Below are 20,134 nucleotides of genomic sequence, written 5' to 3'. Positions count from 1 at the left end.
ATGTGTTTGGGTATTGAGACTTAAAATTTATGATGTGTATGCTATGTGGTTCTTTTATGTCTATGGTAATGTTAAAGTAAGAAAAGTTTTTTAAATTCTCTAAGTAAGACTTCCGCTGTATTAAGCATGTATGTGTCCAAGTAACCCCCGTCGCCTTAGCAGGAGGGGCGGGGCGTTACAGTTACCACCCCCTAGGGGTTTCCCTTTGCCTAACCGCAGCTAGGACTTTTCTCCACCTAGGGTTACCACCCCCTAGGACCTAGAGTTACCACCCCCTAGGGTTTTCACCTGCCTAACCGCAGTTAGGACTTTCCTGAGACACTCATTTAACATGTTAGATAACAACACACCTTAACTTTGAATCCTTTGCCATTATCAAAACTCAGGTTCGATCGTCGGATGCTTCCCGCACCAACAATCTACCCCTTTTTGATTATGGCAACCCAAATTCAAAGTTAAGTAAAACAAATGCATAAGTATATTAACAAGTTTTAAGTGAGCAAGCTTAAGTATATAAATTCAAATGAACGCCTAACTTAAGCTAACACTTAAACTTTTGTGAAGCTCCCCCTTAATACAGGGTTTCGTTTTTTGAATTTTTACTTTTTACTTTTGAATTTCCTACTCTCCCCCTTTGCCATTTATCAAAAAATAAGTGCTAAGTTTGAAAAAAGTTTGAAAGTTGTTCTATGAATCACTTAGCTAAGCCTTTTGCAAACATTGAATTTTGAAAATATAGCTTAAGTTTAAAGGGACTTAGCTTAATTTTGAAGAAAATAATACTTATTTTTTGAAAGAAAACTTGTTAATTTTGAGGTTGAAGAGAGAGAGTAGCTAATATTTTAATTTAGGTCATTTATTTAGTTGGTCCTTAAGTCTACGCATGAGTCAAGTTAAATAACAATCAAATTATCTAATTGGTGTTGATCAGGTATCAGAGCCCTAAAGTACAAGTAATCTTAATCTTAATATTTCCATTTCCTTTAGTTTGAGAGATACTTTTAGCTAAGATAAGGTTATTTTTGTCTTTAACAAGTAACTAAGCACATTTTTGTGATATCACAACACTTTAAATTCTTAGTTTTTAAAGAGGGAGTTTAGCTAAGATTTTTACTTTTAAAATACTTATGAAGATAATAGTTTTGTTAAATATTTAACCTTAAAAAGACTTAGTTTTTCAAAAAAAAATGTTTTGATGAAATTTTGAGAATGCTTTGGAAAAAAAACTTAGTATTTGAAAACAATTGATTTGAGAGACACTTAGCTAAATTCCTTTTTTTTTTTTTTGAAAACTTTTAAAAAGTATTTAGCTAAATTTGAAAATACTTAGTTAAATATTCAGCTTAAAAATGATTGCCTTGAGAGAACTTCTTGCCAAATAGCTAAGTTTAGATTATAGTCTAACTAAGCTTAGTTAAAGAAGACTTGATTAAGTACTTAGCTTAATGAAGTTTTACATAAAGGCATAGCTTTGAAAATATTCTAGAAGAGTTGTAATTTAAAAACCAGGTCATAAATAATTTTAATTTTAAAGTTAAGTTAAAAATAACCTAAATTTTTGAAGATAAGTAAAAATAGTTTTTAATTTTGAGGTCAAGTCAAAATTTTATTTTAACGAAAAACTAATTTTAAAACCAACTCAAAATCACTCCCCCTTAATTAATGTCTTTTAATAAATTCTTTGAGTTCAGGAGTCCAAGCATGAGAGGAAAAAATTTTCCTATCTTTCCATCTCACTCATTCTAGATTAACAAGAATGTTTAGCATATGAGTGAGCGTGAGATGGAGTCTTTGCAGTTGATATAAAACATAAGTTTTGAATAATTTTGAAATGAAGTTTTAAAAGATTTTAAAATGATTTTTAAAAGTTTTTTTTTTGAAATTAAGTTTTAAGAGTTTTAAAAAGATTTTTCAAATAATTTTGAAATTAAATTTGAAAAGTTTTTGAAATTAATTTTGAAATTGATTTTGAAAAGATTTTTAAATAATTTTGAAATTGATTTTGAAAAGATTTTTAAATAATTTTGAAATTAAATTTTAAAATAACTTTAAAATTAATTTGAATTTGAATTAATTATCAGTTTGATTTTAATTACTTAGTCATCTCACCCGATCTAAATTTTCAATCAGGGAATCCTATAATTTTAGTGAGATGAATTGAGGTTCAATTTAAGGGTTTGGTTTAACTTTGTGTTAGATTTAGATTTAGCTTTGGGTTCAACAAGTAAGCATTCTTTGGATAAACTTCTGGGCTATGGTGAGTCACAAGGAACTCATTAAAGTAACCATGCATTCGAGGTTTTCCAAATAGTCCTACCCATTGAACTTAATACTAAACCTTGGTCTAACTAGTTAGGATCCATTTAAGGGTAGCTTCGGTCAATTCCACTTGGCCAAATGCACCAGGTCGAAGCCATATCTTCCTAGACATGCGATGCCCAAGCTTCCCTAATGTACTATCATCCAAAAATTTCACCAGTACTGTGGATCAAGTTAAACCTAGCCCGTTTTAATCTAACCTTAATTACCCTGTCGGATAATCTACTCTTGTTTTACCCATTTCGGGTAGATTAGTTGGGGGTGCCAGCTATTCTGGATCCTCCATCAATATTTTATTAAGATCGTTTTTCTTTTTGCTCCCCCTGGATCATAGGCTCGATATGGTCTATCGAGGTAGTGTATTTGATCCTTCGGGACCCAGTATTGACCAAGTCCAACTTGATTGACCAATTTGGACTTGGGGACCCATGCTTGGACTGATTTACTATTATTTCTATTTACTAATGATAGGTATGATTTATATTTTGTTTTGTTCTTAAATCCAAGTCCGGCTTTGTTGTAAACGGCTCGCTGTTTTCCAAGAATCAGATCCAAATTCTTGGAACCCATGGTAAACCGTTCCAACGTGTCCTTGAGTTCTTTAATTTGAGTTTTCAAATTGGAATTTTCTTCCTCAAGTTGTTGAACTTCCAATTTGAGCTGGCTCAGTTAAAGAACTTGAGTCAGTCGCTTCCTTAAGGGTTGTTACCTCCTTTTGGAGCGACTTAACTCGGACGTTGGATTTAGCCAACTTTTTTAGCAAGTAAGAGACTATATTTTTTAAATCGTCTAATTGAGTTTCTGCGAGTAAGGCACTTACAGTGGGGTTAGGTCCTTCAAAAACGAATGCGGATTCGTGGCTTCGCTCGGACTCTGTTTCTGATTCGAACTCAGACTCGGTGTCGATAATGTTTGCTAGTACTGGTAGAGCGAGAAGGCTCGCTTGCTCTTCTTCATCCGATTCGGATTCGTCTGATGACTCGGACCAGGTTGCCTTTAATGCTTTCTTTCTTCTCTTCTTGTTTGGACAATATGGCTTGTAGTGCCCCTTCTGATTATAGCCGTAGCACGTGACTCCAGTCTTGTCCTTCGTCTTCGTTTGAGTCACCTTTTTCAGCTTGCATATCTTCCATACAAGCTTTACCAGTTCGGAGATAGCCTCATCATCGTCTTCGTCCTCTGTGTTTGATTCATCTTTGGACTCGGGTTTGGTTTTGTACCTTGACGTTGGTTCGCGCGTCCTGCTAATACCTGCAACCAAAGCAACACCTTTCTCGACCGGGCGTGCATAAGTCTGCTCATGCAATTCTAATTCGGAAAACAATTCATCTAGTTTTATTGACAATAAATCTTTGGAAACTTTGTAGGCATCAATCATGGATGCCCACAAAGTGTTCCTTGGAAAAGCGCTTAGCGCGTACCTTATTACGTCGCGGTTTTCCACCTTTTGGCCGATCGCATGAAGCCCGTTGAGTAGGTCCCGGATGCGTGCGTGAAACTGGTTCGCCGTCTCATCTTCCTGCATTTTAATATTATACAATTTATTTAAAATTAAATCGCTCTTACTTTCCTTAGCATCGGAGGTGCCCTCGTGCAATTCGATCAGTTTTCTCCATAGCTCTTTGGCGCTTGCGAAAGGTCCAACTCGGTTGAGTTCTTCTTTTGTAAGCCCACATTGTAGCATGCAGGTTGCTTTGGCATCGGCTTCAACCTTCTTCCTTATGCTGGTGTCCCAATTTGTGCAGGAAACTAGTTCTCCAGCGCCATCACGTGGTAGCTCGAGACCGGTCTGGATGATGATCCACATCTCGACTTGCGTCTTGAGGTGGAACTCCATCCGGTTCTTCCAATATGCAAAATCATCTCTGGAGAAGAGCGGGGGGGCGAGAAGTGCTAAAACCTTCTTGGAGGGCCATTTAGAAAATATGCAAAAGTAATAAAAAAAAATATGTCCCAAGACTACGTCTTGGATTAGCAGTGCGAGAGTAAAGAATTGAGAAGAGAACTAACTCGAGTGGTGTTGCACCAACCTCGAGCGAAATTGATATGAACGAAAAAAACTGGAATATAGTAATAGTACTAATTTCGGTTGACTCCGAAAAAACTTAAAACACCGCGAAAAAAAAATGCGTGATTGGTGGTTGCACCACATCAACGCGACCCAGCTCTGATACCAATTGTTGGATCGAGATGCGCTAGAGGGGGGGGGGGGGGGGGGAATAGCGCTCGCGGCTATTTCGTTCGATTATTAGAATCGTAAAAAGCGTAAGAGTTAAAGCAGCGGAATAAAAACAAACATACACAGACGCAAGAGATTTTTACTTCGTTCGGAGCCTTGATCGACTCCTACTCGAAGGCCCGCGATCCTTGATCGCTTTGCGTGGGCAACAACTATAAGCTCGATAAAAGGATTACAAGATGAAGTACAAGTAAATGCGAAAACTAATTATACCGACGACAAGAATAGAATCTCGGAGCTTTGGGTCGTCGTAAACTTGTAGCAGCACTTTCGGGCGTCTTTCAGAGCAGCACGTTGGAGACAGAAGACTTGGAAATTGTTGATTTGAGCTGCTGGTCGAGACCCCTTATAAAGGGTGTTCAAGGCACCTTCTACTATTCACCAAGGCGCCTTGAATGAGCCGAGTTAGCCGCGGAGATAAGTGCTAAACTGGTCGAACCTTATCAAGTTCAAGGCGCCTCCAACCTCTCCAAGGCGCCTTCATCAAGCTATCCAAGGCGCCTTGGCTTCCTTCAAGGCGCCTCCAAGCTTGCTTCGCAGCCAGTTTAGGTTTTCCACCCGAGGCGCCTCCAAGCTCCATGGAGGCGCCTCGGACACTGTTCATCCGAGGTTAATCTTTGCTCTTTGGTCCCTGTAAGATACATTAGTCCCAAATATACCCTGCAGCATAAAGTTAGCACATAAAACATAATAGTTGTGATAATGACAGTCTCGGGACTATCCGAGTCTGACTTCGGATTTCCGTCCGAAAACCCTAGGTCGACCCGATGCCTACTGTTCCCTCTATGGGGAACGCGTCCTCACCTACTCCACTCAGGAGATTTACCTGCTGCTAGTGCGATCCTCCAGATCGACTGGACTTTTGCTCAGCACTCGACGCTTCCGGACTTTCTGCTGGACATCCGCTTCCCGGCTAGTCCAGTCTTTCACCTGGTTCGCGACACCAGGACATTCCACCTAGGGTTACCACCCCCTAGGACTTTTGCCTAAAGCCATCGACCTGCCAAGACTTTCCGCATAGGGTTACCACCCCCTATGACCTAGGGTTACCACCCCCTAGGGTTTTCCCTTTGCCTAACCGCAGCTAGGACTTTTCTCCACCTAGGGTTACCACCCCCTAGGACCTAGGGTTACCACCCCCTAGGGTTTTCACCTGCCTAACCGCAGTTAGGACTTTCCTGAGACACTCATTTAACATGTTAGATAACAACATACCTTAACATTGAATCTTTTTCCATTATCAAAACTCAGGTTCGATCGTCGGATGCTTCCCGCACCAACACTAAGATGCCAACTACTTGGCCACAATCAAGTAGTACACAAATCCTAAAGCTTGATTACGGTCGCAGCAGCCATTCTGACAGATCCTAAAGCTTCTCGTCTCACTGATCTTCTTCCCTGGTAACAAATCCTCGCCCTTTTCTTTCTTTAGATCTTCTCCTCTTTTATTTTATTTTTTCACTTTTTCTGTGCTTGTTGTATTTGTGTTTCGTAATCAGCTCCGTTTTCTTCGTGGATGATTTCATTTCTGATTCAGTTAAAAAAAAAAATAAAAATCTTCGATTTAACAGAAAACAATTTTTTACCATTAGATTTTGTGCTTTTCTATCTGAAATAAGGTGCCTAAACTGTCTATTGTTTTGAGCATTCCCTCTTTGGTTTCATTTGTTAAGAAAATAAAAACAAAGAATGATTTAGGGAGAAGGAAAGGAATTCTATGCCCAAATGTTTCATTGTTTATTTTGTGAGATGGAAAAGAGATTAAAATGAATTAGAAGCAATAAATTCCTTGCGCTTTGGATTATTTCTTCCTTCCAGTTCTGCAATTTATGTAATGAGTACACTCAATGTCTCAATCTCTCAGTTCCACAAGCTAAATTCAAATATAATAATAATCTCTAACCTTCTGTTGAATTATTCTGGAGATAAAAGTCATATTAGATGTAATTCTTGTATAACTATAACATTTTGAATGATATTGATGTGGAGAATATTCTTTCTTGATTATGATTCTTTATTATATATTTAAATTGAAATCTGATATATTGGTATTAAATATAATAATTTAAAAGATAACGGTTTAAAACCGTTATTGTTGTCTATCACCCTCAAAGACAACGGTTAAAAACCATTGTCGTAGCTCCAAAAATGATTATAATTAGCAGTGTTACGTTATTAAAAATGCTCTAAATAACAACGGTTTTAAACCGTTGTCTTTTCATTCAAAGACAACGGTTTAAAATCGTTGTAAAACTGTTGTCTTTTCATTCAAAGACAACGGTTTAAAACCGTTGTCGTAGCCCCCCACTTTTAACAACACTGCCAATTACAACGGTTTAAAGGTCTACGACAACGGTTTTTAACCGTTGTCTTTTAATATTTTTGCTGTAGTGCATTCAAAAGTGGGAATAATAAATCATAAATTGAATTTCTTATAGTTAGGAAGAATGATAGAAAGATTTGTAAAGATTAAAAAGTCATCCCTAGAGAAAACTTAACTACCCAACATAGGTTAGTAGTGTTGGATATACACTTCAAATATAGTATTAATAGAAAGAAAATATATACGACTCCTAGAATTAAGTGGTGTAAGTTAAAGAATGGGAAGCAAAATATATTTAAAGAGAAGGTAGAAGTATAAGCATCATGTGAAATATACAATGACTCTAATCCAATATGGGATAAGATGGTATCAAAGTTAAAAAAAATAGTAGCTAAGAGTGTACTTGGTGAGTCAAAGGGGCATGCATCACTAAGTAAGGAATCTTGGTGGTGGAATAAAAAAGTACGAGAGAAAGTGAAGGAAAAATGAATAGTTTATAAGAAATTATATATTTGTGAGAACGAGAAAAACTTTAAAAAATATACAATAGCCCAGAAAGAAGCTAGGAAAGCAGTGAGTGAAGGAAAGAATGAAACTTTTAAACGATTATATCAAAAATTAGATACAAAAGAAGGAGAAAGAAACATTTATAGAATAGCTAAAGTGAGAGAAAAGAAAACAAGGGATCTTATCCAAATAAAATGTATTAAAGATGAATATAATAGGGTATTAGTAAACGATGGAGAAATAAAAGACCAATAGAAGAAGTATTTTCGTCAACTTTTTAATAAAAATTTAGGTGACTAACTTAACTTAGGTAATTTAAGTAGGTCAAATGAGCATAAAAATTTTAATTTTATTATAGAATTTAAACTTCAGAAGTAGAACAAACTTTAAATGGGATACATAATGGAAAAGTTGTTGGATTAGATGATATTCCGATAGAGTTATGGAAGTGCCTAGGGAAACAAGGTATTGAATGACTTACAAAATTATTTAACATGATATTGAAAATGAAAAATGAAAAAAATGTTTGATCAATGGAGGATAAGTACTCTAGTTCCCTTATATAAGAATAAGGGAGACGTACAAAATTATGCAAACTATAGGGGTATTAAACTAATGAGTCGTACCATGAAACTTTAGAGAAAAAGTAATAGAAAAAAGATTAAAGAAAGAAACAATAATGACCGAAAATCAATTTGGGTTCATACTTGAAAGGTCAACAATAGAAACTATACATTTTCTTAGACAATTAATTGAAAAATATCGGGAGTAAAAATAAGATCTATACATGGTATTTATTGACTTAGAAAAAACTTATGATAGAGTCCCAAGAGAAATTTTATAGAAAATTCTATAAAAGAGAGGTGTTAGCGTAACATATATTGAACTAATTAAGGATATGTACGAGGATGTAACAACTAGAGTAAGGACTCCAGGCCGAGTAAATGAAGTATTTCCAATAAAGATAGGGTTATATTAAGGATAAGCTCTATGTCTCTATCTTTTTACATTAATTATGGATGAACTCACTACGCACATTCAAGATACAATATCGTGGTGCAGATTGTTTACAGATGATATTGTTTTGATAGATGAAACATGTGAAGGAGTAAATGCTAAACAAGAATCTTGGCGGGAAACACTAGAAGGGAAAGGTTTTAGGTTTAGTAAATTAAAGACAGAATATATGAAATTTAAGGTTAACAATATTGAAAGTAATGAGACAATTATTAAGATAGGAGAAAACGAGTTGCCCGGAACCAAGAGCTTTAAATATTTAGGATTATTTTTGTAAAATGATAGAGGAATTGAGAGAAATGTCTTACATACAATACAAGCAGGATTGTTGAAATGAAGAAGATGACTTGAGGACATGAGCAAAAGATGAGAGTTGTAGAGATGAGGATGTTAAGGTAGATGTGTATATACAATAATGGATAAAATAAGAAATGAGAACATTAGAGAGAAAGTCGGAGTTGCATCTATTGAGAAAAACTCTGAGAGACATATTTAAGATGGTATAGACATATACTTAGATGACCAATAAATGTTCTAGTTAGGTGATGTGAAACTATGACAATACGCATATCAAACAAGGAAGAGGAAGACAAAAAAAGACTTCATTAGCAACAATAAAATAAGATACAATTTATTTAAGTATAGATGATGATATAGTAGTAGATAGAGCTCAATGGGATAAAAGGATTCATATAACCGACCTCACCTAGTGGCATAAAGCTTGGTTGTTTTTGTTGTACCTACTCTAGGATTTATATAGTTGTCAGAAGAGTATCTCCATGTCATAGCCAACGAAGAGACTAGATCTGATAGCTACCTTTCCATCCACTAAATGCCATGAGTTTGAAGGAAGACATTTTAGAGACTAGATTTGGCAACCACATAACTATTTTTTCATTCATCTAATGTCACATGTTCTGGATATTCACTATCATTGTCTGTAGCTTCTAGGGAAAATGGTCTCATCAATGAGGGTTTAATGTAGGTCTAATCCGAGGACGGATGAAGAAATGATGTCGAGAGGCAGAAATGATGCTAGGATCTAAGACTAAAGCGTGGAGGATGTCGAGGACTGAGGTCGAGAGAGGATACTGAGATTTGAGGTTGAGGTAGAGATGATGTCGAGATTAGAAGAGACAGAGGGGATGTCAACAACTAAGATCGAGACATGGATGATATCGAGATCTAAGGCTAAGACAGGGATGATGCTGGGATCTGAGGTTGAGACTAATAGAATGTCGATATTTGAGGCCGAGACGTAGATGATGTTGACGATTGAGACTAAGGCACAAGGGATGCCAGCGACTGATACAAAGGCATGAAAGGTGTTGAGATCTGAGAGTGAGATATAGAGCATGTCGACGATTGATGTCGAGACACGGATATACCGAGATCTAACACTAAGACATGGATGAAATCAGAGGAAAAATATTGGGATCTGAAATCAAGACATAATAGTTGTCTTGTCTCCAAGTAGATTCTAATTCTGAGAACGAGTGTATTGAGTAAGCTCGATCAAATCTGAATCCCATCTGAGTTAGATTGGTCGATTTTCTTTGGGTCACATTGATCTATTTTAATTTTGACTGACAATTAAGTGTGACTTTTGACTATATTGTTTACACGGAGCCGGTAACATTTTTGCCACATGATCGTGGTTTTGCTGTTCCTCATTTTGGGTCAAATTTTAGACCAGACTAAGGCCACAGGCTAAACATTGGCTCGTATTGGAATTTCTACGGTCATACCTAATTTGGTAAAACGTTCGTTGCATGATTTTGTTGTTTCACTTTTGTATACATACAACTTGCCAAAACTCAGTCAAAAAATACATTTTTGTCTCTGAAAAAACTCCAAAATTAAGAACCTGGTCAACCATCTCACTGAGTCAAACACCAGCGTATACGTACGAGAGCGACTGCCACGCGGTTCAATGTTTTCTTCTTCCCTGCGTGCGCTATAAATAAGTGTAATGGCGTAGTTCATGTCTTCACAACAAGTTTTAGCAGGGAGAAAGATCAAAAATGGGATCAGTTTGGGTAAGATGATTGATTTTAGTTTGTTTATCGCCATTTTTTTTACTTTTTTTTAAAACTAATTTTGAGTTTGCTGTTGGTGTGCGCAGGTTAGTTATGCACCGGCGAAGAAGGACTCGGATGCCGACAGAACTCCGGCCCGACCGGGAGTCGGCGATGGCGATGGCGATGGATCCCATACTCATGCTGTCGACAAACGGCAGCTGCTGCCGGTAAATGAAGATTTGGTACTTCAACGTTCGAGAATCCCGACTCCGCCGTCGATCGGTGACGGCGGCGGAGCTCATCATTATGCAATCGACGAGAGCCAACTGCCAGAGGATGGAGCATCGAGATCCGAGCGCTCAGGAGCTCCGACTAAGCCACCGATCAATGACGAGGGTGGAGCTCATCATAATGCAATCGATGAGAGCCAACCACTGGCGGATGGAGCGTCTAGATCCGATCTCTCAGGAGCTCCGACTAAGCCACCTATCAATGAGAACCAATCGCTGGCGGATGAAGCCTCGAGATCCGAGCTCATAGGAACTCCGACTAAGCCACCGATCAAAGACGGTGGTGGAGCTAGTCATCGTGCCATAAACGAGAGCCAACAGCCCGCCGATGAAGCCTTGATATCCAAACGCTCGAGAACTCCGACTTCACCGCCGCCCAAAGACGGCGGTGGAGCTCGTCATCATGCTATAAACGAGAGGCAACTGCCGACGGAGGGAGCCTCGAGATCCAAACACTCAAGAACTTCGCCTCCGCCGCCAATCAATGATGGCGGTGGAGCTCGTCATAATTGATTAAGAAATATATATATATATATATATATATATATATATATATATATATATATTATGCTGGGCGACGCTTTGTGCGCGGCCGTGGGCGATACTTTGTGCGCGGCCGTGAGCGACGCGCAGACGTGGCACCGTCAGCTCGATTTCACTACAAATAAAATAATCCACAAAAGTTACTCTCTCCCTTTCTCGCCTTTGTTCAAAATTTCGGCTGCGCTTATTATCAAAAATAAAATCTCCCTCGCCACTCTCTCTCTCTCCCTCCCTCTCCCTCGCCGCTCTCTCTCTCTCTCTCTCGCTCCCGGTCCCCTGCGGCGTCCGTCCTCCGGGAGACCTGACGCTTCCCCGGAAAGTTCAATATTTTTTTGTCAGGCTCGCCGCTCGCCCCCCCCCCCCCCCCTTTCCCTCGATCCCTCCGTCGAAACTCGTCCCTCGCGCTCTCGGCCGGAAAGTTGCTCCGGTGTCTTCAATCGCATGTCTACTGTGAGATCCTACCACCTCACTCCAATTTAATTTCTTAATCCACACCGTTATTACCTTGTGAAATCGGTATAAAAATAGTTGTAATAATTGTATAAAGATGCACTGCGGCTTTGCTCCCATTTCTAACCGTTGCATCAACTACTACGACTGATGAAACCGTGCTTGTAGGATATGACTTGGATTGGTCGTGGTAGAAGGTCGGAAGGACTTATGCTACGACCTGGATGGTCGACGGTTCCAACAACCGCCTGCTCTCCGATGGACTTTCATTTTGCTACTACAAGGTGTAGCAGCTTCATGGGGAGGAAGCTGCTACAACGTATAGCAGTTAACTGTGCATGAAGCTGCCACACCTTGTAGCAGCTACCTTGATATTTTCTAGCAGAGATTAATGTACTCGGTACCCATAGTTTTCATATTGTCTTTATCAACCCGATTCAAAAATTATTCTTAAAAAATTTTTTCACTGCTTCAGCGCCTTTCCTGCTACAGATTGATTGGAATTCTCTCTCCTTCGCTCCCTCGTCTTCGTCGAAGGTCGTCCGGCTGACCAATTGGGCCCCTGCCGGGAAAGTGAAAGGTCGGCTGCACCAACCGCCTGCTCTCCGGTGGACTTTCATTTTGTTGCTACAAGGTGTAGTAGTTTCATGGGGAGGAAGCTGCTACAACGTGTAGCAGTTAACTGTGCATGAAGCTACCACACCTTGTAGCAGCTACCTTGATATTTTCTAGCAGAGATTAACGTACTCGGTACCCATAGTTTTCATATTGTCTTTATCAACCCGATTTAAAAATTATTCTTAAAAAAAATTTTCACTGCTTCAGCGCCTTTCCTGCTACAGATTGATTGGAATTCTCTCCTTCGCTCCCTCCGTCTCCCTCGTCTTCGTCGAAGGTCGTCCGGCTGACCACTTGGGCCCCTGCCGGGAAAGTGAAAGGTCGGCTGCACCAACCGCCTGCTCTCCGGTGGACTTTCATTTTGCTGCTACAAGGTGTAGCAGCTTCATGGGGAGGAAGCTGCTACAACGTGTAGCAGTTAACTGTGCATGAAGCTGCCACACCTTGTAGCAGCTGACTTGGTTAGTCGGATTTCTAGCCCCTCTATTTTCTAGCATAGATTAACACTACACTTTAGCCATAGTTTTCATATTGTGCATATCAACTTGATTGAAAAATTATTTTTGATGCATAACTTTTCTCTCTTTCAGCGCCTTTCCTGCTACAGGATGATGGGAACATGTATATACATTAGATTTAAAATTTTTTAAAATTTTTTATGCTTCTGCAGGGCCATGTGTTTAGGTTTGCTGCTACACGGTGTAGCAGCTTCCTAGACTAATAACTTGCTACACCTGTTTGTAGTTGTATATCATATTGCTTAAAGGCGCTGAAAAAAGTGATATGTGATGCTGCATCGGAATCCCTTTGATTTGCAAAGCGTTGTAGCAGCTACTATGACTAATAACTGCCACACATTGTAGCATTTACATATACATGTAGCTTCCACAACTTGTTGCATTTACCCAAATTTGTATTTCTTTGTTATTGTTTTATTTACCTTTAAAAAGTTTGTAAGTAATTCCATGTTTCAGTAAATTATAATCTATTGGATGTATGTGTGTAGTGCTTACCGCTAGTAAAACTGTCAGACGTTGTAGCAGCATGCTACCTCGTGTAGCAGCTCTTAATGAGTATAAATATATTTGGTATTAATACGTGTGACCGGTGTGGCCTTAGCAGATCATGTCACGTCACCGAATTAGATTCTACATCGTATATCAGCTAATCCTCACTAATTGCCATATAGTGTAGCAGCTAATATGCGCTCCATGTGGAAATGATGGATCAGTGATATGTGCAACAATAACTTAATCCGGTGTTTACAAATAGAGTAATATATGGTAGTTGCAGCTACAAAATGTAGTAGTTATAGCACCCATACATTTCACTAATATAATTACCTGAGAAAGTAATGTCAAAACATTTACATTTCGAGGGCATGTTCAGATATATTTTGCACAATGTTCAATACCTCTAGGATCGCTTGTATTACTCTCTTCAACTTAGAGACTAGAGAGTGGTAGAACCTATCCTCAGAACGGAAAGGGCAAGGTGTTAGATCCTACAAGATTAGTGCAAAAATTATAAGATAAATATGCATCCAGATTGAGTCATATAGGTACACAAAAGCATAATTGTACCAGCTATAGATGCCAAATCTTCTTCATACGATTCGTCGTCGTTGGTATTATCCTTCTCTGTAGAATTTGATCTGGAAATTGTATAATTATTTACTATATTATTTTTGGATGATATAAATTGATATGCGCAGCTAAATATGTATGATCTAAGGCGATAACTAATGGACGCATACCTCTGCTGCAGCAAAGGACAATTGCGCTTGTCGTGTGAGACACCTCGGTGACCGCATCCACGACATAGCCTCGCTTTTGAGGTTGTTATCTCTTTTGATGATTTCAATCGTTTTCCACACCCCTTTGCCCTGACCAAAGAAGGGTCAACAATAGAGGGCCCCTCATCGATGCTTTTGGTTTCTTTGACTTTGGTTGTCATTTTTACTGCTAATGTTAAGATCTTGAAGTTTACTGTATATACAATCGAATTGATCGTCCAACATGTTTGTCCCCTCATCAGTTAAAGATGCAACATCAAAAACTACTGAAGCTTTATAGGATAGCCTAGAGTGTCTTGCCATCAACTTCGCATCTGGAGTGTCGATGGAAGTTTGCGCACCAAAGTCATAGATTGCCCCCACCTTGGCATTTCTTGTCCATTGGTTGAGTATGTACTTATAAGGCAGTAGAAACACTTGGTTGATATGGAAAAATGCTAACATATGCCTACATGGAATACCCTCAAATTCAAATTTACTACAACTACACGATATGTAGTCTGCAAGTTTTTCATGTGTGAGGACCCTTGGCTTTGCAGATGAACCACTTTGAAAATTCATGACATGGTAACCCACTAAATCACCAACCATAGATGCTTGTTGCACATAATAACCATGACTCACAGTCATTTCACTTTGAAAGTCCAACAATTTTTTTTTTGGTGTACACCCTGACCATTTGATATTCCATAGGCCAGTTTGTCTTAATCTTAGGTTGCTCGACCATATCAATATGGTCGGCAACTAACTCATTGTGTCGTTGGTGTCGCAATGCTCTATTAAAACGTGTGATAAAATCCATCAATGAGTTCTTATGTGATACATACTTCTTGAAAAATGAATGTGAGCTTTCAGATTGCTGACTGCTTAACATTCCAGCAGAAAAAACATGGTTAAAAAATAATGGGACCCACCTTTGTCTTATTTCATACATCAATGTTAACCAATCATTGTTCTCCAATCCAGAACACCTGATAACTTCTTCCCATGTCTTCTCAAATTCGGCTGGGGATGAGGAGTTAACAATTACATCCTTTATCGTTTGATAGTAGTTGTGAAAAGTCAAGGGGGGTAATTTATCTTGAAATTTATTGAGTATGTGCCACAAACAATACCGATGCACTGTTTGAGGTAAAACCTGGCCAATGGCCTTCGTCAACACTGGATCTTGATCGGTGATAATCACAGTTGGTGGACCTTTAGGCATTGCTTCAATGAACTTTGTAAGCAACCAAACAAACAACTCAGTTTTCTCATCATTTAAAAAGGCACAACCGAATACGATGCTCTGATGATGATGATTAACTCCTATGAAGGGTGCGAAAATCAACCCATATTTGTTGGTATTATAGGTTCTATCAAATACAACAGCATCACCAAAGACGCTGTATGCCCTCCTTGATACATGATCCGCCCAGAAACACCTAGTGAATCTTCCTGTTGAATCAATCTCATAAGCATACAAAAAGGCGGAATTCTTCTCTTTCTCAGTCGCAAAAAACTCAATCAGTGTTTCTGCGTCAATTCCCTTTTGTTTATCCCTTAACTCTCTCTCAAAGTTTCTAATATCCCGTTCCGTGCAACCTAGAAACTCAGGGCCTCCGGAATCTATCTCCAATAATCGGACTTGTTGACAAGTTGGGATATTAGCTTCTGCAAACTGCTGCGTCAAAACTTTCTTGGCTTCAGAAACATGGCGATGTGAGCGGAGTAAATGCACCTTCGAAGGTGTTGAGAGTGGATGATTATGACTTTCCAAGAATTTAGTGACAATCCAATTTGCCCCGGTTTGTTCTTTAACAAGTGATAGTTTTGCCCTACATCCAGTCCTTACTTCCCCACGTGCTCTTTCCTTTACACTGTCAACTTGAGCAACTTTTTTCCGTTTTTCATCTGTATGTCCTTCTTTAAAGCATACAAATTGTTTCCATCCAACTTCATTTGTCCGCTTATTCTTCTTACTGTTGCCTAATCTTGCACTAAAGCCGGATTCACGTGCATATTGATTATAGAACTCGAAGACCTCCTCCAATGATGGAAATTCCATCCCAATCTATGGTTTTCGATCTTCCCCCACTTGGGGATTGTATAGGTGAGGACCCTCAGAGGTGTCTGCCATTGCTAGAGGATGACATATTTAGGACCGATTGTAGGTATGAATTACAATAAATGATGATGACTAATTATGTTAAAATATTAGATTACGGAAATGGTTATATGATCGAAGATATAAGTACGATAATCTAAAAAGAGAAAATATTCCATCTGAACCCTTACCGTCGTAACCCTATTCCCAAAGTGAAGAGTCAAAATAACTTACAAAAGTCGAAGAATCAAAGGCGGAAACAAGATGTCGCAGTGAGGTTGGGGGGAGCTGCGACGGTCCCGACGGTCGAACTTAAGATGGGAGAAGCAGTTTCTATAGATTAGCTGATACACTCAGTAGCAGTTTCTATAGATTAGCTGCTACATATTTTTGGAGAAGGCACCGACCGTGAGCTGTTGATTTCTTTAGCATTTAATTCGAATTAGTTTCTAGACATTGTAGCAGCTACCCCCTATATGGAGATGCAACTCGTGTATTTGTTACTGTCGATTCAGATTCTCTTTGTAGCATCTACTCTCCTACATAATATATACAAGGAAACAATTAGTATGCTTTTCGCCTTTTCCAGATACCTCATAGAAATCAGAGTAATGACATCAGATAGTTAGCAGTACTTGTAACTTGTTACAACCGTAACTGCTACGACAATAAGTTATAAGTTTTTTGTCAGCCGTAACTGCTATATCATCACCTTAAGTAGATTTACATTTCTCCGACCCCATCCGTTGCTACATTGGTGTAGCAGCTATAATGTTGTAGCTGCTACAACGTGGACCTAATAGCTGCTACACTTTCTGCCTTCTGGTATCTTGTTAAGAGATGATGCGACACTCTGTCGCAGTTCCGGCCGAATAGCTGCTACACTTTGAAGTAGCCAACGCCCAACGGTCGAACAAACTATTTCGTACAATTAACATCTTAGAAATATAGTTTGAAAATAAATTTTTACAAACCTTGACACCTCCAATAAATATACAGACGGACGTGGTCTGTGTTGGTTTAGTTACAGAGCAGTAACTGCTACACCTTAACGTAAGTTAAAATTATTATCACCGACTTCTCTCGGAGGTGTTAATATTGGAAGGGTAATTAAGTTCCTACAATGGTGTTTCTGTCTACCACAACGTAGCTGCTCCAGCGTGGACGTCAGTTCATGAGGTTGTGTGCTTGTTCAAGTATGCATTAGTCCACTTGAATATATCAGTTCATGCTTCTACGCACTACAAGAAAAACCCTCATAGACATCGGTGGAACAACAACAGTTTTAAGCAAAAACCGATGTCTTTGAGTATTTTACACCGGTTTTTTCAAAAACCGGTGTCTATGAGCGCAGATTTCTGCTCATAGACATCGGTTTTTTAGCCGATGTCTATGAGCGCATTTTTTTTGTTAATAGACACCGGTTTTAACAGCGATTTTTAAAACCCGATGTTAATGAACCAAAAAAAATAATTTAATTTTTCCACCAGCCAAAATTTACAACACTTTACAAAGTTCCCTCCAAACCTAAACCAATATCGCGCCCCTTCTCTCACCCTAAACCTAAACCTAAACCTAAACCTCCGCGTTCCAGGCAGAGATCAACCAGTTGCTGAATCTCATCATCAACACCTTCTACTCCAACAAGGAGATCTTCTTGCACGAGCTGATTAGCAACGCCTCGGATGTGAGACATCGCTGCTTTCCATGTTGCTGCTCCCGTTTTTTTCCCGTGTTGTCGTTGCTGAAGCAAATCGTGTGACTGCAGGCACTCGATAAGATCCGGTTAGAGGGTCTCACCGACAAGAGCAAGCTGGACGCCCAGCCGCAGCTCTTCATCCGCCTCGTGCCTGAAAAGGCGAACAAGACGCTTTCCATCATCGACAGCGACATCGGCATGACCAAAGCTGGTAATTTCTCTTCTCCGCACCTTGTCGGGATGACGCCGCCGTCCCGACGAACGCTCAAGGTAATGTAGTCCGAGAAATGCCCTAATTTTTGGCTCCTCACGCTTACGATCACTTTTCCTGGCAGCCCGTAGGCGGCATTAGCCCCGTGATGTTCGGAGCACAGTTGTCAGGCAGAAGAGGCGGAGAGCTTGAGCAAGAGGTAGGGAATGGCTTATATAGTGACGTCTGTTCTTTCTTCTTCTTATTTTCTTGTTAAGGTTTATTTCTGATCTTGTTTACGCCTCTCACTCGGTTTGATTCGAGTTCCATGGTGAGAAAATTGTCGTTTTTGTTTTCCTCCCATTATCGACTTCCTTGATATGACGAGAAGAAACAAACTTACAAATCGCCCCGTTATCGTTTTGATCTGCGTTTCACTCACTCGGTTTCATCGTGTTGATCTGCGTTTGATCTTCGATTTCTCTGCGATTTTTCTGGTAAGAACCCTAATCTGCTCGTGGTTTGTTTGATCTGTGATTTCTCTAGTAAGAATCCTATAATCTGTTAGTGGTTGATCTGCGATTTCTCTGGTAAGAAGCCTATAATCTGTTAGTGGTTGATCTGCATTTCTTTGCGTAATCTGTTCGTGGTTGATCTGCGATTTTTCCGGTAAGAACCCTAATCTGGTTTCATCGTGTTGATCTGTTATTTCTCCTCTTGATTTGTGATTCGTGAGCTCACCGTGGTTGATCTGCGATTTCTCAGCGATTTTTTGGGTAAGAACCCTAATCTTTTCATGGTTTCATCGTGTTAATCTGTGTTTCATCTGCGATTTCTGTGATTTCTATGGTAAGAACCCTCATCTGTTCGTGGTTGATCTACTATTTCTCTTCGTGATCTGTGACTTCTCTGGTAAGATCTGCGTTTTCTCTGTGTGATTTGTGATTTCTCTGTAAGAATCTAATCTGTTCGTGGTTGATCTTCGATTTCTCTGCGTGATCTTCAATTTATCTGCACGATCTGTGATTTCTCTGGTAAGATCCCTAATCTGTTCAGGTTTCATTGTGTGCAATTTCTCTGCATGATCTGCGATTTCTCTGGTAAGAACCCTAATATATTTGTGGTTGATCTGCGTTTGATCTGTGATTGCTCTGGTAATAACCCTAATCTGTTCGTGGTTTCATCGTGTTGATCTGTGTTTGATCTGCGATTTCTCTGCGTGATCTTCGATTTCTCTGGTAAGAACCCTAATCTGTTCGTGGTTTATCTGTGTTTGATCTGCGATTTCTCACTGTGATATGCGATTTCTCTGGTAAGAACCCTAATCTGTTCGTGGTTGATCTGCGATTTCTCTGCGCGATCTGTGATTCTCTGGTAAGAACCCTAATCTCTTCGTGATTTTATTGTGTTGATCTACCATTTCTCTGCGTCATCTGCTATTTCTCTGTTCGTGCACCTTTTGTTATTTGTAAAATAATGGATTCAGAGATCTTGTTTATTTTATTATAGAAACAAGCAATGGGTTGGTGCACACATTGTAATGAGGAATGCGCCGCTATATATCGGGATCCTGACGACAATCATTTGTAAGTTTGTTTTGTATATATTCGTTTGTTTTGATCTTGATATGACTCGAGTTCTGCACATATCTTCAAGATTGTTACTCTGCCTTGTGTGTATCATCATTATCATATGTTCTGCACATGTTGTGTTTGTCAAAATTCCACACTCGTCGGTAACTTTGATTTGCTCTTCAGTTAAATCGGATGGATTGTTCATTTAGTCGATGGATTCTTCCCCTTTTTGCCTCATTGGATTGCTAAGGCTCGTAATGTTGTTTTGCAGCATGGGCATTTAGGATTTATGCTCTCATGTTATGATGCTGAAGTTAGCTACGATGGCCGCACTGACACTTTTCTGGCAAGGTATGTGGACAATTGCTCTCATTTGAATTCAAAATATGTTCTCCTTTTGATGAAAAGTTAAGTTGTGTCTGTCAAAGTTATCACACTGGCTTCATATAACATGGCGTGCGTT

General features: G+C 39.2%; 2 protein-coding genes across 2 annotated transcripts; one reads left to right on the top strand and one right to left on the bottom strand.

The window, feature by feature from the left end:
- Positions 1-10,374: 10,374 nt before the first annotated feature.
- LOC121982977 (eukaryotic translation initiation factor 3 subunit A-like) lies at positions 10,375-11,229 on the top strand. The gene is made up of 2 exons (XM_042535975.1): positions 10,375-10,444; positions 10,531-11,229. The coding sequence occupies exons 1-2, from the start codon at positions 10,430-10,432 to the stop codon at positions 11,227-11,229; spliced, it is 714 nt and encodes a 237-aa protein (XP_042391909.1). The 5' UTR covers positions 10,375-10,429.
- Positions 11,230-14,245: 3,016 nt separating this feature from the next.
- LOC121979746 (protein FAR1-RELATED SEQUENCE 5-like) lies at positions 14,246-16,169 on the bottom strand. The gene is made up of 2 exons (XM_042531734.1): positions 15,238-16,169; positions 14,246-14,570 (listed from the first exon to the last, which is right to left on the bottom strand). Exons 1-2 carry the CDS (start codon positions 16,167-16,169, stop codon positions 14,246-14,248), a joined length of 1,257 nt encoding a protein of 418 aa, XP_042387668.1.
- Between the last annotated feature and the right edge of the window lie 3,965 nt (positions 16,170-20,134).

The sequence above is a fragment of the Zingiber officinale genome, chromosome 5A (assembly GCF_018446385.1).
Source record: "Zingiber officinale cultivar Zhangliang chromosome 5A, Zo_v1.1, whole genome shotgun sequence".
In the NCBI taxonomy this organism is placed as follows: Eukaryota; Viridiplantae; Streptophyta; class Magnoliopsida; order Zingiberales; family Zingiberaceae; genus Zingiber; species Zingiber officinale.
The sequence above is the reverse complement of the archived record's forward strand: the minus strand, read 5'-3'. Positions and strand labels throughout refer to the sequence as shown.